General features: G+C 41.5%; 1 protein-coding gene across 50 annotated transcripts in view; it reads right to left on the bottom strand.

Annotated features, from left to right (window-relative positions):
• Positions 1-12,598, bottom strand: part of ZMYND8 (zinc finger MYND-type containing 8) — a 125,663-nt gene that overhangs the window by 72,041 nt on the left and 41,024 nt on the right. For 25 of the 50 annotated variants that reach the window (XM_072735671.1, XM_072735686.1, XM_072735670.1 and 22 more), the window contains 4 exons: positions 6,872-7,090; positions 3,650-3,763; positions 1,304-1,396; positions 86-173 (listed from right to left, as the gene is read on the bottom strand). In XM_072735671.1, coding sequence (XP_072591772.1) covers positions 86-173; positions 1,304-1,396; positions 3,650-3,763; positions 6,872-7,090 — 514 coding nt within the window. The remainder of the gene's footprint in view (positions 1-85; positions 174-1,303; positions 1,397-3,649; positions 3,764-6,871; positions 7,091-12,598) is intronic. The other 25 variants (XM_072735677.1, XM_072735697.1, XM_072735674.1 and 22 more) reach the window with 1 other exon arrangement.

Here is a 12,598-nt window from a genome sequence, read left to right as displayed (position 1 = left end):
TATGTTTCTTTTAGCAAGGGTAGGATATTGGGCAACACACACAGCATACACACTCTCTTTTTTAGGAACCATCTAAGCCACCCACCTCCATTATAAATGATGCAGTTGTGCAAAATCCACTTTGCATCGGCCAGGAAAGCTTCTGTGCATCCATACATTTTCTTTTTAGCGTTCTGGGAAGAAAAAGCAAGGAGCATAATAACCCGGGAGTCTGTACAAGCCGCAGCCAATTAACACCTGCGTCCCCACATCATTTTCTTAGCAGTCATTTGCCAAATTAATTAATGCTTTTTACCCATTTCCCAAGATGCTATTATATTTGAAATCTAGAACGCCATAAAAAAGAAGTCACTGAACTCATCACAGTAACTTGAACTGTTTCCTCTTTTAGCAGCTGTCATTTATCACGCAGCCCCTTCCAAGAAACCAAGATATTTTATATACTGGCATATTTTTTATTCGTTGTAACAGCCTCACGTAAGCCTTGTCACTAAGAATGCAAGGACACACTATCATCACCATTTTACAGACAGGAATACTAAGGTCTGGGAATGTTAAGGAACCTGTCCAAAGTTCCAATGCTATAATGGGTGAAGCTAGGATTCCACCCCTGTCTTTTCTGAATGCCTTCTTTTCTTGAATTCCATGAGGGTGTGTGCAATTTTCCAAAGCAAGTTTGATTCGGTGTTTGGGGGTCAGCAAGAAAAATATAAGGTTTTCTCCTCATCTGTGCTTTTCATTACCTATACATTTTGGTGCCAAAAATTTGAAAATTTAGCACAAGGATGATGTGTACAATCTAAAGCATTCCAAGTTTAATTTCCAGCATGGAATTTTAGCCAGAACTTTTAAAAGCACCGTCAGGCAATAAAAACATATCCATAACAGTCGAATAAGTTCTAGGAAGCCACCATCTTTATCAGCAATCTAAAGTTTCCCCAAACACTTAATTTTCTCTTTACTCCTTCCTGCTGCCCTCATTAGCACCTCTGAGAGAAAGAAAAGAGGAGGTAAGGCTCAAAATGATCAAATCACTGATTCGTAGAAGTGTAACTTTTTCAGGTAAAAGGGTGCAATCACCAGCAGAAGTAATATTTGGAGCTAATCAGTGGAATTCAAAACTCCATTACAATCCTTGGAAGAAGGTTAAGGGGATCAAGAGTTCTTCCATCCAAATAAAATGGTACAGAGGAAAGGCAGAGAAACCATCTAACTTGAGATGGGGCACAGGAAGTGAGGGAGGGTCTTTGGTCATCTCGGTAATTGTGGGCTACAACGGTGAGGTTCTTTGATGGAGGCCAACCTTTTCCAATGTACAAAGGTCCATAGGATGGAAGATGTATTCTGCATAGTCAGGATGCTGTTCCAATGGAACAGGCTTCTGGAATGCATCTGTCTATAAAAGAAAGAAAAGATGCTCACACACACCCACAGAAACACAAACCCCCATCATTACTGTGGAAAACCAAGCATTAATAGTAACAAAGTACTTTTAAAATGGAGACAACTTTTCCCACAGTATGATTCTAATGGTTTCCCCCAAAGAATTACCTTGGGGAGTACCAAGCTGGTTCAGCTTCAGGCTCTGCCTGGTTATCAATAATCATGGGGGGAGGGGAAGACTCTTGTTTTGTTATCTGTTCTGTTTCCAATATATATTCAAATAGCAGGTCCTGTCTTCTTCTATAAAGATTGACCAGAACACACCATCAATCACCCCAGATATGAACTCTGAATAAGGCTTATTAATAAGGCTTACCTATGTCCTGCAAATACCCATAACCAAAACTGACAGTGAAATGTGGTCCTACCCAGAGAAGACACACTTAATAAAGTCCCCTTAAGTGCCAAGAGATATTTCACACTTGGGGGAAAACTAAGACAGTAAGATGCTGCTCCTCCGAGAAACCAAATTCCCCTCAACACAGGGACGTCAAACTTTTTCATCTTGAGCCATGTTCTTAAGCCCTCCCTGAAACAGCTCAAAATGCAAGGCCCAGTTTGTTGACGGATGTTTTTTATTTATCAATATATAAAAATCTACAAGATTTGGGGCCCCTGGCTGGCTCAGTGGGTAGAGCATGCAACCCGTGAGCTCAGGGTTATAAATTCAATTCCCATATCAGGTGCAAAGATTACTTAAAAATAAAATCTCAAAATCTTAAAATCAATCAACACCTAAAAGATTTAGTTAAACAACAAATGATAGCCAAGCATGGCATGTGAAAGGGCTACCACTTGTAGTCACTGGAGCCCTCTTTTACCCAGAAGGAAAGTGTGTGGCTACTGCAAGTTACAAAGATGCTTCAGTATCATTGGTAACTTTCTGCCCTGATTGATTTTATATCAAACAATTTATGTGAGAAATTAAGGCCTTCTTCGATTTTTCTCCTTGGTTTATAATTCTACAGTGTTGACGACTCTACATGAGTCTGTTCTTTTTTGTACAACAGTCCTCAGCAGATATAATTTAGCCTATGGAAAAGCAGGAAGTAATTCCATGTCACTCAACATAAAAACAACTCTACAGTAAAAAAAAAAAAAAAGAAAGAAAGAAAAAAGTTGTTTTTCTTTCCAAACTGAGGCTATCTATGCTTTTGCTTCCATTGACGGAGATTTTGTTACAGAGACAAATAGATTCCCAATTTAGCAACACCCAATTGGCATGCTCTGAATTTTTTTCATGGTATCATATTTCAGAATATAATCTCAAAACAAAAGCTCGTTATTTTTTTTTTTAAGAAATTAAGCCAGAGTGTCTACTCAGTACCCTGAGGTTCTATATTGCTATATAGTCTCTCAACTTAGAAAGCAGCAGACTCTAGAGAGTTTAACAAAAGGTCACCACTAGCCCATATGGTGCCTTTGCGCAAATCAGAAAGGGAAAACCCTACCCTTAAAGTTTCTCTAAATTGGTCTGTACGAAGAATGTCAGGACACGTTGATTATATGGGCACAATGTATTATTTTTAAGAACCAGGCACTTTATGGTCATCCTTCTTAAAAATGCCACAAAAAAAAACTAAAACCAACATGGATATGATGTGACTGGGACTCTAGAGAGGGTAACCACCAGGAAACAGGGTGTGCCAGTGGAATATGGCAGTTCTGCTTTCACATCTAGATTACCTTTAAGGGACAAAGGCTGTACAACAAATTCCATTTCAAAATTGAAGGAATGAACCAACATCTCATCCTTTATGGGAGTCTCACGGGTTGAGTTTCACATGGAGGTTCCATCATCAGACCTTAGTTATATGTAAAGTGGACTGTACACCACTCTCTCACTGAAATGGAATTTTATTAACTCCCATGGGAAGCAGCACAAAAACTCCTTACCCAGAGGGTCTGGGCATGAGGTTTCATACAACCAACCACAATTTTGAATCCCCACCAACTTTCTACTACTTCATGTCACTTCCCAATTAAACTCCTTGGGGACATGGAGTGTTCACTATAGAGAATTAACTGAATGTCATTGTACCTTATGCTTAATTTACAGGTTGTTGAGCCAGGCACATAAGAAGGCCCCAAGAGTATGCCCAGGTGTCTGCAAAGCAAAGCCTACTCAAAACAAGAATGTTAACAGCAAAGAACAAAAGTCACTGCTTTCCATTTATGCTTCTACCAAGAGGAACATTCTTCTTACCCCTGGCTGTTTCATTTTCTGAATGGCAAACTTGAGGAGGTACGATAGCTGTTCAATGGTGAGCATTGTCATGGCTTTACTCTGAGTCTCGATGCATTCTGCTACTGTAATCTTCTACAAGTCAAAAATCACACAAACGTCCAGTTAGCAAAAAGTTAATATTCCCCCCGTACATAGTTCCCTTTCCTAATTTCCAATAAGCTCAAAATAAAAAATCCTTTCCATCCAAAGGAGACTAGTTGTTCCACTTGAGAAGGACTCCAATCTAGTTGACCATACACTGAATCAGTGGATAAAAATGAAGAGGCACACCAATCCACTGATGACCTTATTTGGAAGGGTTTTTCCAAAAACTCATGAAGATGACAGATGCCTCTGAGAAACAGGCAGATAGGCAAGGACCTGAAAAACTGTCATGATGACAACTGGGTTTCAAGAATGGGATGTGAAAGGAAAGACCACTAATGGTTTTAGGGTGATCTCTGCACACAATGAATCAGTCACTTAACTTGCTTCTCTTAGCATTCTGGGCTACCTTTCAGGAAACTGCCGAGCCATTAATGTCTCAATGACATCATTGATGGAAAAGGACAGTCTTCCCCGAAGAAGGAATTCAAGGGATGGTAGAGAGCTAAATATAAATATGACTTCATTCTCTGTCACCACGGATGTGAACCCACTCAGGACATTCTGGCAAACTACACAAGACGCATAGTCTAGCTATCGGTCTCCATGGGAAATAAATGTCATTTTGAAAAGGAAATTCCCATCAAAGAAGAGGCCCAGAGAAATGTCTGAAACCAGACTCTGCTATGTCAATCTGGTACCATATCCCAGAGCTTCAGGCTCCTTATGTAGCAGCAACACCAAAATAGCAAAGTCTGATGATGTCAGGAAACACTCTTTAACCATCTGTGTAGGGAGAGCTGAGAAAAGTTTTCTCCAATTAATCTTGATTTAGTTTCCATCCTTCATATCTCTGAATCCTCCAAAAGGAACTTTTAGATGTGTCTGGTTGGTTGTCGAGGAAAGGGCAACACATGAATTGCTCAGAAGCTGAAAACAGTATGTGACGCACATAGCTAACTCCTTAGCTATCCAAGCTGTAGACAGTCTTCCCAACTGACTGCATCACCAATGCACCCCAGGAAGAAATTTGGGGCTCTACATCTTAGACACAGAACACCTGTCTGTTTGAATTATTGTTCATTTCCAGGAAACTATCCATGGTGAACACATTCACCTCTCCTCCATACCTGATCCCTTCCCTCCTGGCCGATAGTGCCTGGTTCTCATGATACAGACTGAAAGTGCCAGACAAGCATTTTCAACATTTTTTTTTTTTTAAGCTTGAAGACTGGCCCAATCCTGACCAATGAGGCCAGGGACAAGTCAGCTGGAGGCTGTAGTAGGGCAAAGTCCTTCTGTTTGACCAAAAAAGGGTTGTACAGAGAAACACTCTTAGAGGGATTTTTGTCTAGATGCAAGTGATAAAAACCCCAGCCGTCTTGCGGGGTTGGGGGGCGGGGGGGGGGCATTGCCTCAACAGGGAAACAGAAAGAGTCTGGCTGTGAACAAACTCTGGCCTGGCACTGTCTCTGGGTTCTTTCTACAGATGAGAATCAACTCCTATTGTTCTACCCTGCGTCCATCGAATCCATCAAGATCTATTACTTGTAACAAAAGCCACTATCTTTTCTACAAAATCATTAAACAACTGGGAAGGGTGGGTCAAGACAAAAAGAAACAGACAAAGACTTCGGTGCCCACACTAAATGTAACTGAACCAGGTAGAGCTCTGCAACAAGAGGGCATCGCTGAGCAAAGCGCCTTACCTCTCTGTCTCAAGTATCCCAAGGAGAACCAGGAGCCATCTTTCACAACTTTAGGGGCAGAACACCATTAAAATACCATCACCATATCGATGTGATGTCTAATCTCTTTTTATATATTTCTTATTTTTCTCCTTTCCCAACACAAAAGCAGTACCACAGCCACCACGCTATAGCTTGCTTTTTTTCCTCACTAAAAGACATTGGGGAGAACGTTTCATTGCGTACACAAAAAGCTTCCTTGTTTGAGATCAAGTTCTAATATACCTTCGAACCCAAGTGACATTCCATGTTAAATGATTTTGTAGATGACATCATTTGCAGCATCTTGAAAAAGCCTTTGAATTGGAAGTTGCCAAGAATAGAAGACACCGCAGAATTGTGGAAACAGTAATAATTGTTTTAATAAAAGGAAAATGTTTAGGCTTTCCTACAGATGATACAGATGTTCTTCACTAAAGCCAGTGTGCTTCTGCTCAGGTTCTGTACCTGCAGCCCTCTCACCTACAGGGGGCATGACTCACTTTTTTTTTTTTTTTTTTTTTGTAATTTATTTCTTCATGAGAGACACAGAGAGAGGCAGAGACATAGGCAGAGAGAGAAGCAGGCTCCACGCAGGGAGCCTGATGTGGGACTCGATCCAAGGACTCCAGGATCACGCCCTGGGTGTGAAGGCAAACACTCAACCGCTGTGCCACCCCTCACTCCTCCTCTTCTTCTTGAGGTTCTCAAATCTTAGTGAGGCCTTCCTGGGCCTCTTCTTATGAAAGGGAAACAAACACCTTCCACCCAACTCCTCCTCTTCATTTTATTTGATTTTTGTCCTCTTCTCCTGGAAAGCATGAAATGCGTGCCTCTTTTTGTTCACTGTTGGATCCCCAGCACCTAACAGGCACTCGAGAAACTGTTGTGTCATGAATGAAAGCATCAGATGATAACCACATGGAGCACACAACCCAAATTGGTCTTCTCCGCTCGGGCTACCACCGATGAGTCAATGATGCAGCAGGAGACAATATCCAAGAAGAGGAAAAACAGCATGCGATCTTTTCAACATATGTGAACTGTTAACAGTTTATAAAGTTAACTTCTGAAATGTTCATTACAGGAGAATGAGAGAAGGTTGCAGATCCCAGAGTGATCCAAAGACCCATGGAGAATCAAAACTGACACTCAGTGCAGTCTGAGTCTTTGAGATAGTTGCGGTGCTCAAGCGCCTGCCAAAGCTGGTCCCAAAAGGGGGTGACCAGGAGAGAGCAAGTGGAAGGCAAGACATTTCTTTTTTTTTTTTTTTCCTGTATCTGGATTATTTGAAAAATTTAAAATAAAAGGAAGAAAGAGAAAGGAAAGGAAATGAAGCAGATAATGCATTCATTCATCAGGAACTAACCTCACATTCAGGACAAAACCAGTCCCCCTCTGGTTCCGATGTCAGTCTCAGACACTTAGCGTGATAAACCCGGGGACAGAGCTCACAGCAAAGGACTTGGCCTTCCCGGTGACAAACCCAGCAGTAGAAATCATTCCGTCCATCCTGCGGTACAACATCAACAGGGTCTGTGGTGAGTGGCTGCTTCATATAGTAAAACGGACCATGTCTTAGTTCTGACTGAAATGTAGGCAAGAAAGACAGGTTTGGTTTCAAAACAAATGTGCATTCTCAAAAGGAATTTGAACAAATACATCAATAACAACAAAAGAAAAATCACAGTATTTCACACATTCATTAAAAATCTATCTTGGGTTACTCTACTAAATACAAAGTCTACAGGTCATTAGATACTAAGATTTTTCTATCTTTATCTCTCTCCCTCTCTCTCTCTCTTCTATTTTCAGAAGCCATAGATTGAAAAGCTGGTGTCTAAGAATAGGCTGCCCTCGCAGAATAGTTACAATGGCCACAACCCAGGCATACCCAGATTCAAATTTTAGCTCTACCAGCTGCATGACCCTGGACAAAACTCAACCTCTCAGCTTCAATTTTCTCATCTGCAAAATGGGGATAATAATACCTAACATCATGGCATTTGGGTTGGAATTAAGCAGGATGATATACCGTATGCATTTAACACGGTGCTGCCATTACTAATATAATTAAGAGACCAACATATGGAAGTCTAAACAAAACCAACAAGTGTGGCAATTTACCCTAGGATTCTTTCAACAACAGGCTTTGGGAGAATAAATCAACTGGATTTGAGTCACTAAAAAAAAAAAACAAAAACAAAAAAAAAAAAACTACTCTTTTTCAAGTCTACTAAAGTATTTGAGCCAACCAATGGCTTCTTAAAGCCATGATTCTCTAACATGGTAGGTTTTTGCAGAAGCACCAGATATCCTATTCAGAACGACCAACAGCAGAAAGATGATACAAATGGCCAATTCACACCAATGACCAATTCGTGGGACTCAAAACCCCTTCTGACTCCAGAATATCAAGAGAAATGTTGCCCTAATGACACATTATAGAATCTAGCAAAGCCACATTCTGAACACAGAAGATTACTCAGAAGAAATTCATTAGGAAAATGTCTACTGGAAATTGGTAACAAACACAGTATTTAAGAAGTACTATAAGGAATTCTGGGGGAAAGGTGCCTGGTAGCTCAGTCAGTTAAGCTCAGTCTTGGCTCAGGTCATGATTTTAGGGTGGTGGGACCGAGCCTCATGTCGAGCTCCGTGCTCAGAGGGAAGTCTGCTCAGTATTCTCTCTCCCCTTCTCCCCCTGCCCCTCCCAGCCTCCCTCAAATAAATAAATACATCTTTTTTAAAAGAAAGAGAAAAGAAAAAAGAAAAAAGAAAAAGAAAAAGAGAAAGGGGAAGGGGAAGGGATAGGGAAAGGGAAAGGGAAAGGAAAAGGAAAAGGAAAAGGAAAAGGAAAAAAAAAGAAAAAGAAAAAAGGAATGAAATGAAATTCTGGAGGCAATTGGGTGGTTCAGTTGGTTAAACATTCGATTCTTGATCTCAGCTCAGGTCTTAATCTCAGGAGTTGTGCATTCAAGCCCCAAGCTGGACTCCATGCTGGGCATGGAGCCTACTTAAAAATAATAAAGAAAGAAATATTGGTGATAATCATCAAAATGACCCAGTAAGTAGCTGTGCGACCTTAAGAAAGCTACTCAACCCACAATGGGCCTCAATTCCATGGACAATAGCTCAGCCACAACCACAGTACCTATCTTTGACAATAAGCTTTTTTTTCCTGTCCTTCAGCAAAACATTACAGTTTCCTCAACAAAGATCTCATATGTTGGTTAAAGCTGCATAATTTTTGTTGGTACTATGAATGAAATCATTTTCTATCCTACTTTCTAAGCAGCTATTTGTTGGTACACAGAAATGTTGTTAGATTTTTGTTAATCCTGACCTAATATATAAACAGTTATAATAGTTTAGATTAAAAATATCTTCCCTAGGCAAGACCAGTTTTGTCTGTTCATCTCTAGTATTTTTACACTTTTCTTTTCTCCTTGTTTTAATGGGGCCCTTATTTTATCCTGGGACCTTCAGAATAATGGAAAAAAGCGGTCAAAATTACAAGCAGTCATGTCTTGTTCCTGGTTTTTATTATGAGGTTTTAATGTTCTCGACATGCCTATTTCTACACTCCTTTTTATCAAACCTCCCAGATGCTTCCTTAGCAGATCTTTGCTAATCCATCCTTCTAAGCCTCCCTACTCTCATTTCTACTGAGAAAACAGCTAAGACTTTTAAGGGTGATTGCTAATTCTTGAGCCCAGTTATTTCCTTGGTTCAGCTGGATACAGCACTCTATACTTGTTTTCCAGGGAGTAACATCGTTACCATATTCTCTCCATGTTACAAGTTCAACATACTCTCCTACACACCACCTTCATTTTCTCCTCATAATCCCCCAGAGAGGTACTCAAGATAGACACTACTAGTCTTACTTGACAGATGAGAAAACTAGGTTAAAGCGACTCAAGCAGGAACTATTTCTAACCTGAGTGAGGTCTTCCAGAATGCTTTTGTGGCTTCTGCAACACAGCAGTAAGCCATAGTTCAGAGCCTGACTTCCTTTCAGCAAGTTAATAATAGGACAGGAAGAGCCAATCTAAACGAAACTGGAAGAATCGAAGAGGCCAGCTAATCTCCCTAACAACCCAGGTCTTTCCTGTCCAGTAGAAGCCATTTCTGAAGTTAAGCTTCCCCCCATGTCCTTGCCCCTACCCCACATCTGGCTGGGAACAGGGTGTTCCTGGGGGAGGGAGGGGTGCGTGCCAGGCTGCTCCCAACTCTCTTCAGGATATTCCCTCTTTCCTGAAGTAGTGGTTGTTGCTGCTGAGAAACAGCTGCCTGGTAACCTCCATAGCCATCAGATACTTGCCTTATCTGCTGCTTGTAAGTGTTTCCTGCTCCATAAACATAGTCTGATAACAAATATAGAACATTTAAAAAAGGAAAAGCAAAATCATTCCAGGCAAAAGCAGTTAAGATTTTCTCCCCGCTATGTAGAAGGTGTGTTACCAGCCTGCTGGTAAGGCAAACAGGTTGCAACCTGTGTTATTATAGGCTGTGTGAGCAAGTGTTATTTCCCTGCTTCTCCCACAGGCTGACTGAACAAGAAAACAGGCAGGGCTCATTCATTCACTTCTCTAATACCTCTCAGCCTTATACCAACAGCCAAAAGACTTATTCTGTAAAGACAGTAAATAGCGGAGGGCTTTGAAGGTCCTGTGGTCCCTATTACAAGGACTCCAGTTAGCCACAGTAGCAAAAAAGCAACCAGAGACAATATGTAAATGAATAAATGTGCCAATAAAACTTTACTTACAAAAACAGGCTCTGGGCAGCACCTGGCTCCCAGACTTTGTAGTCAGCAAACACCTCGCCTGCGTAAAGCAGAAAACGGGTGCTCCGGCTGTGTGTGAGCACAAGCTACATGTGTGAGAAACGGGGAAACCACAGATTCAAACTCCTACATGGACCACAGAGGTAACATACATGAGCAAAAATATTCCATGTTCCAGCTCTTATTCTTCAGCATTTAAAGCACAAATACGGGCAGCCCGGGTGGCTCAGAGATTTAAGGCCGCCTTCCGCCCAGGGCCTGATCCTGGAGACCCAGGATTGAGTTCCACATCAGGCTCCCTGCATGGAGCCTGCTTCTCCCTCTGTCTGTGTCTCTGCCTCTCTCTCTTTCTCTCTCTCTCTCTCTCTCTCTCTCTGTCTGTGTCTCTCTCATGAATAATAAAATCTTTTTTAAAAAAATAAATAAATAAAGCACAAATACTGCAAAATATGCCTCCACTCTAAGAAAAACTGCCCAGCCCTGGAGCGTGAGGAATGTCACTGGCATCCAGCCTGGACGCTGGCGAGACAACAAGGAGAGGCAGAACTTGGGGCCCATCTCAAGGGGCAGCCCCGGTTCAGCTCCAGCAATCAACACAGCTCGGCAGGTACACACACCCAGTGCTGCCAGAGCTCAGGGAGAGGCCAGCAAGCCTGCGACCCCCCGAATCATCTCAAAGGTTAAAACACTGCCTCAAAAAAAAAAAAAAAAAAAAAAAACCTGCCTCAGCCCAACAAGGGGCTTCTGTGGATATTTTTTAATTTTTAAGACAATGCACGGGCCCAACAAAATAAAAGCTAGCCCACCCATTTATGGTGTGTGTGTGTGTGTGTGTGTGTGTGTATATATATATATATATCCTATACTCAGAGACAGCAAGGAGGAGCTGCAGCATTTCTCTGCCATATTTGATCAAAGGTATAACATTGGCCATCCAATCTGTTAGGAGATTATTTCTCAATCTGTTAAGGAGGGGGAGGGGGAATCCTCCCAAAAGGAGTCTTCATAATCAAATGTCCTGAGAACTAAAAATTAGATTGGTGTTTTTCAGTAAAGGCCCTAATTATGTCATGTGAGGGAAGATACTTCTTGGGCCATCTACTGCAGGATATTTGGAAACCTAGCCTTCCACAAAATGCCAGGAGCATCCTTCCAGGCCGTGGGATGTCTCCCCCCCAAGCCAATCCCAAGAAAAAGCACCTCCACATTTTCAAACCTTTCCTACAGCATGAAACCATTCAGCCAAAAGGCTATAAAAATTAACTGTAAGCCTTAACTACATTTTTCCCAAAAAAATTAAGCGTTTTTTTTTTTAAAGATTTATTTATTCATGATAGACATGGGGGGGGGCGGGCAGAGACACAGGCAGAGGGAGAAGCAGGCTCCATGCAGGGAGCCCAACACAGGACTCGATCCCACAGGACTCGATCCCGGGACTCCAGGATTTCGCCGTGGGCCAAAGGCAGGTGCCAAACAATAAAGCGTGTTTTCAAGTTACTCTTACAACTACCCTAAAAGTACTCAATTCCTAATATATGAAAAATGGGTGAAATGGGGGCCAATCTTAAAAAGGTCAACCCCCATCTCTCCACTAGGTAATAAAAGGTCTCTACCAAAAATGGAAAAACATGGGGCGTTTTTTGTTTCTTTTTATAAGGCCAGACTAGCTTTCTTTTTTGAACACAAAGAAGAAAATAAAGAAAAAGGAGAAGAAGGGAGAAGAATCTTGACATATGCCAAAAATCAAAGGCACTTTGGTGCCTGAAAGAGCCAGAGGCAGAAGGAATGCACAAAGCAGGCAGGGTGTGACACTGGGGAGGGGTGGAATTGTGGAAAACTAGAGGACCCAGACCCTGTGTCTAAAGGGGCAGGCTCTACTCCACTCCAGCTATTGCCAGCTTTTTCTGAGTTTTTATAAGAATTCAAAAATACAAGTTGCTATTTGAAATCCCATGATCTTCAAATAGTGGTGACTAAGAAAGTATATTATTGGTAAAACCCAGCCCTTGCAGACCTACAATTTGCTTTTAATTCCATAATTTTGTAATGCTATAAAATTCTAAAAGAAAGAAAGAGAAAGGGGAAAGTGTCCAGAGGAATTTTTTTTTTAAGGGATTTAAGTTCCCCTTAAGGAAAAACAGATTGTACGGGAGGGAGGCTGCCACTACTATGCAAATATTATATGCTAAAATGAATTATGGGGTCAAAGGTCAGGAATGTCATTTCTGTGCAGTTAAGCCTGTTTCTCCTTTGCCAGCTCCTGACTGTTCAGCCCCAGGGAGTTTTAGGTCTGAAAAACAAACC

This window comes from Vulpes vulpes, chromosome 14 (genome assembly GCF_048418805.1).
Source record: "Vulpes vulpes isolate BD-2025 chromosome 14, VulVul3, whole genome shotgun sequence".
Classification (NCBI taxonomy): Eukaryota; Metazoa; Chordata; class Mammalia; order Carnivora; family Canidae; genus Vulpes; species Vulpes vulpes.
Note: the sequence above shows the minus strand (reverse complement) of the source record. Positions and strands in the feature narration are given on the sequence as shown.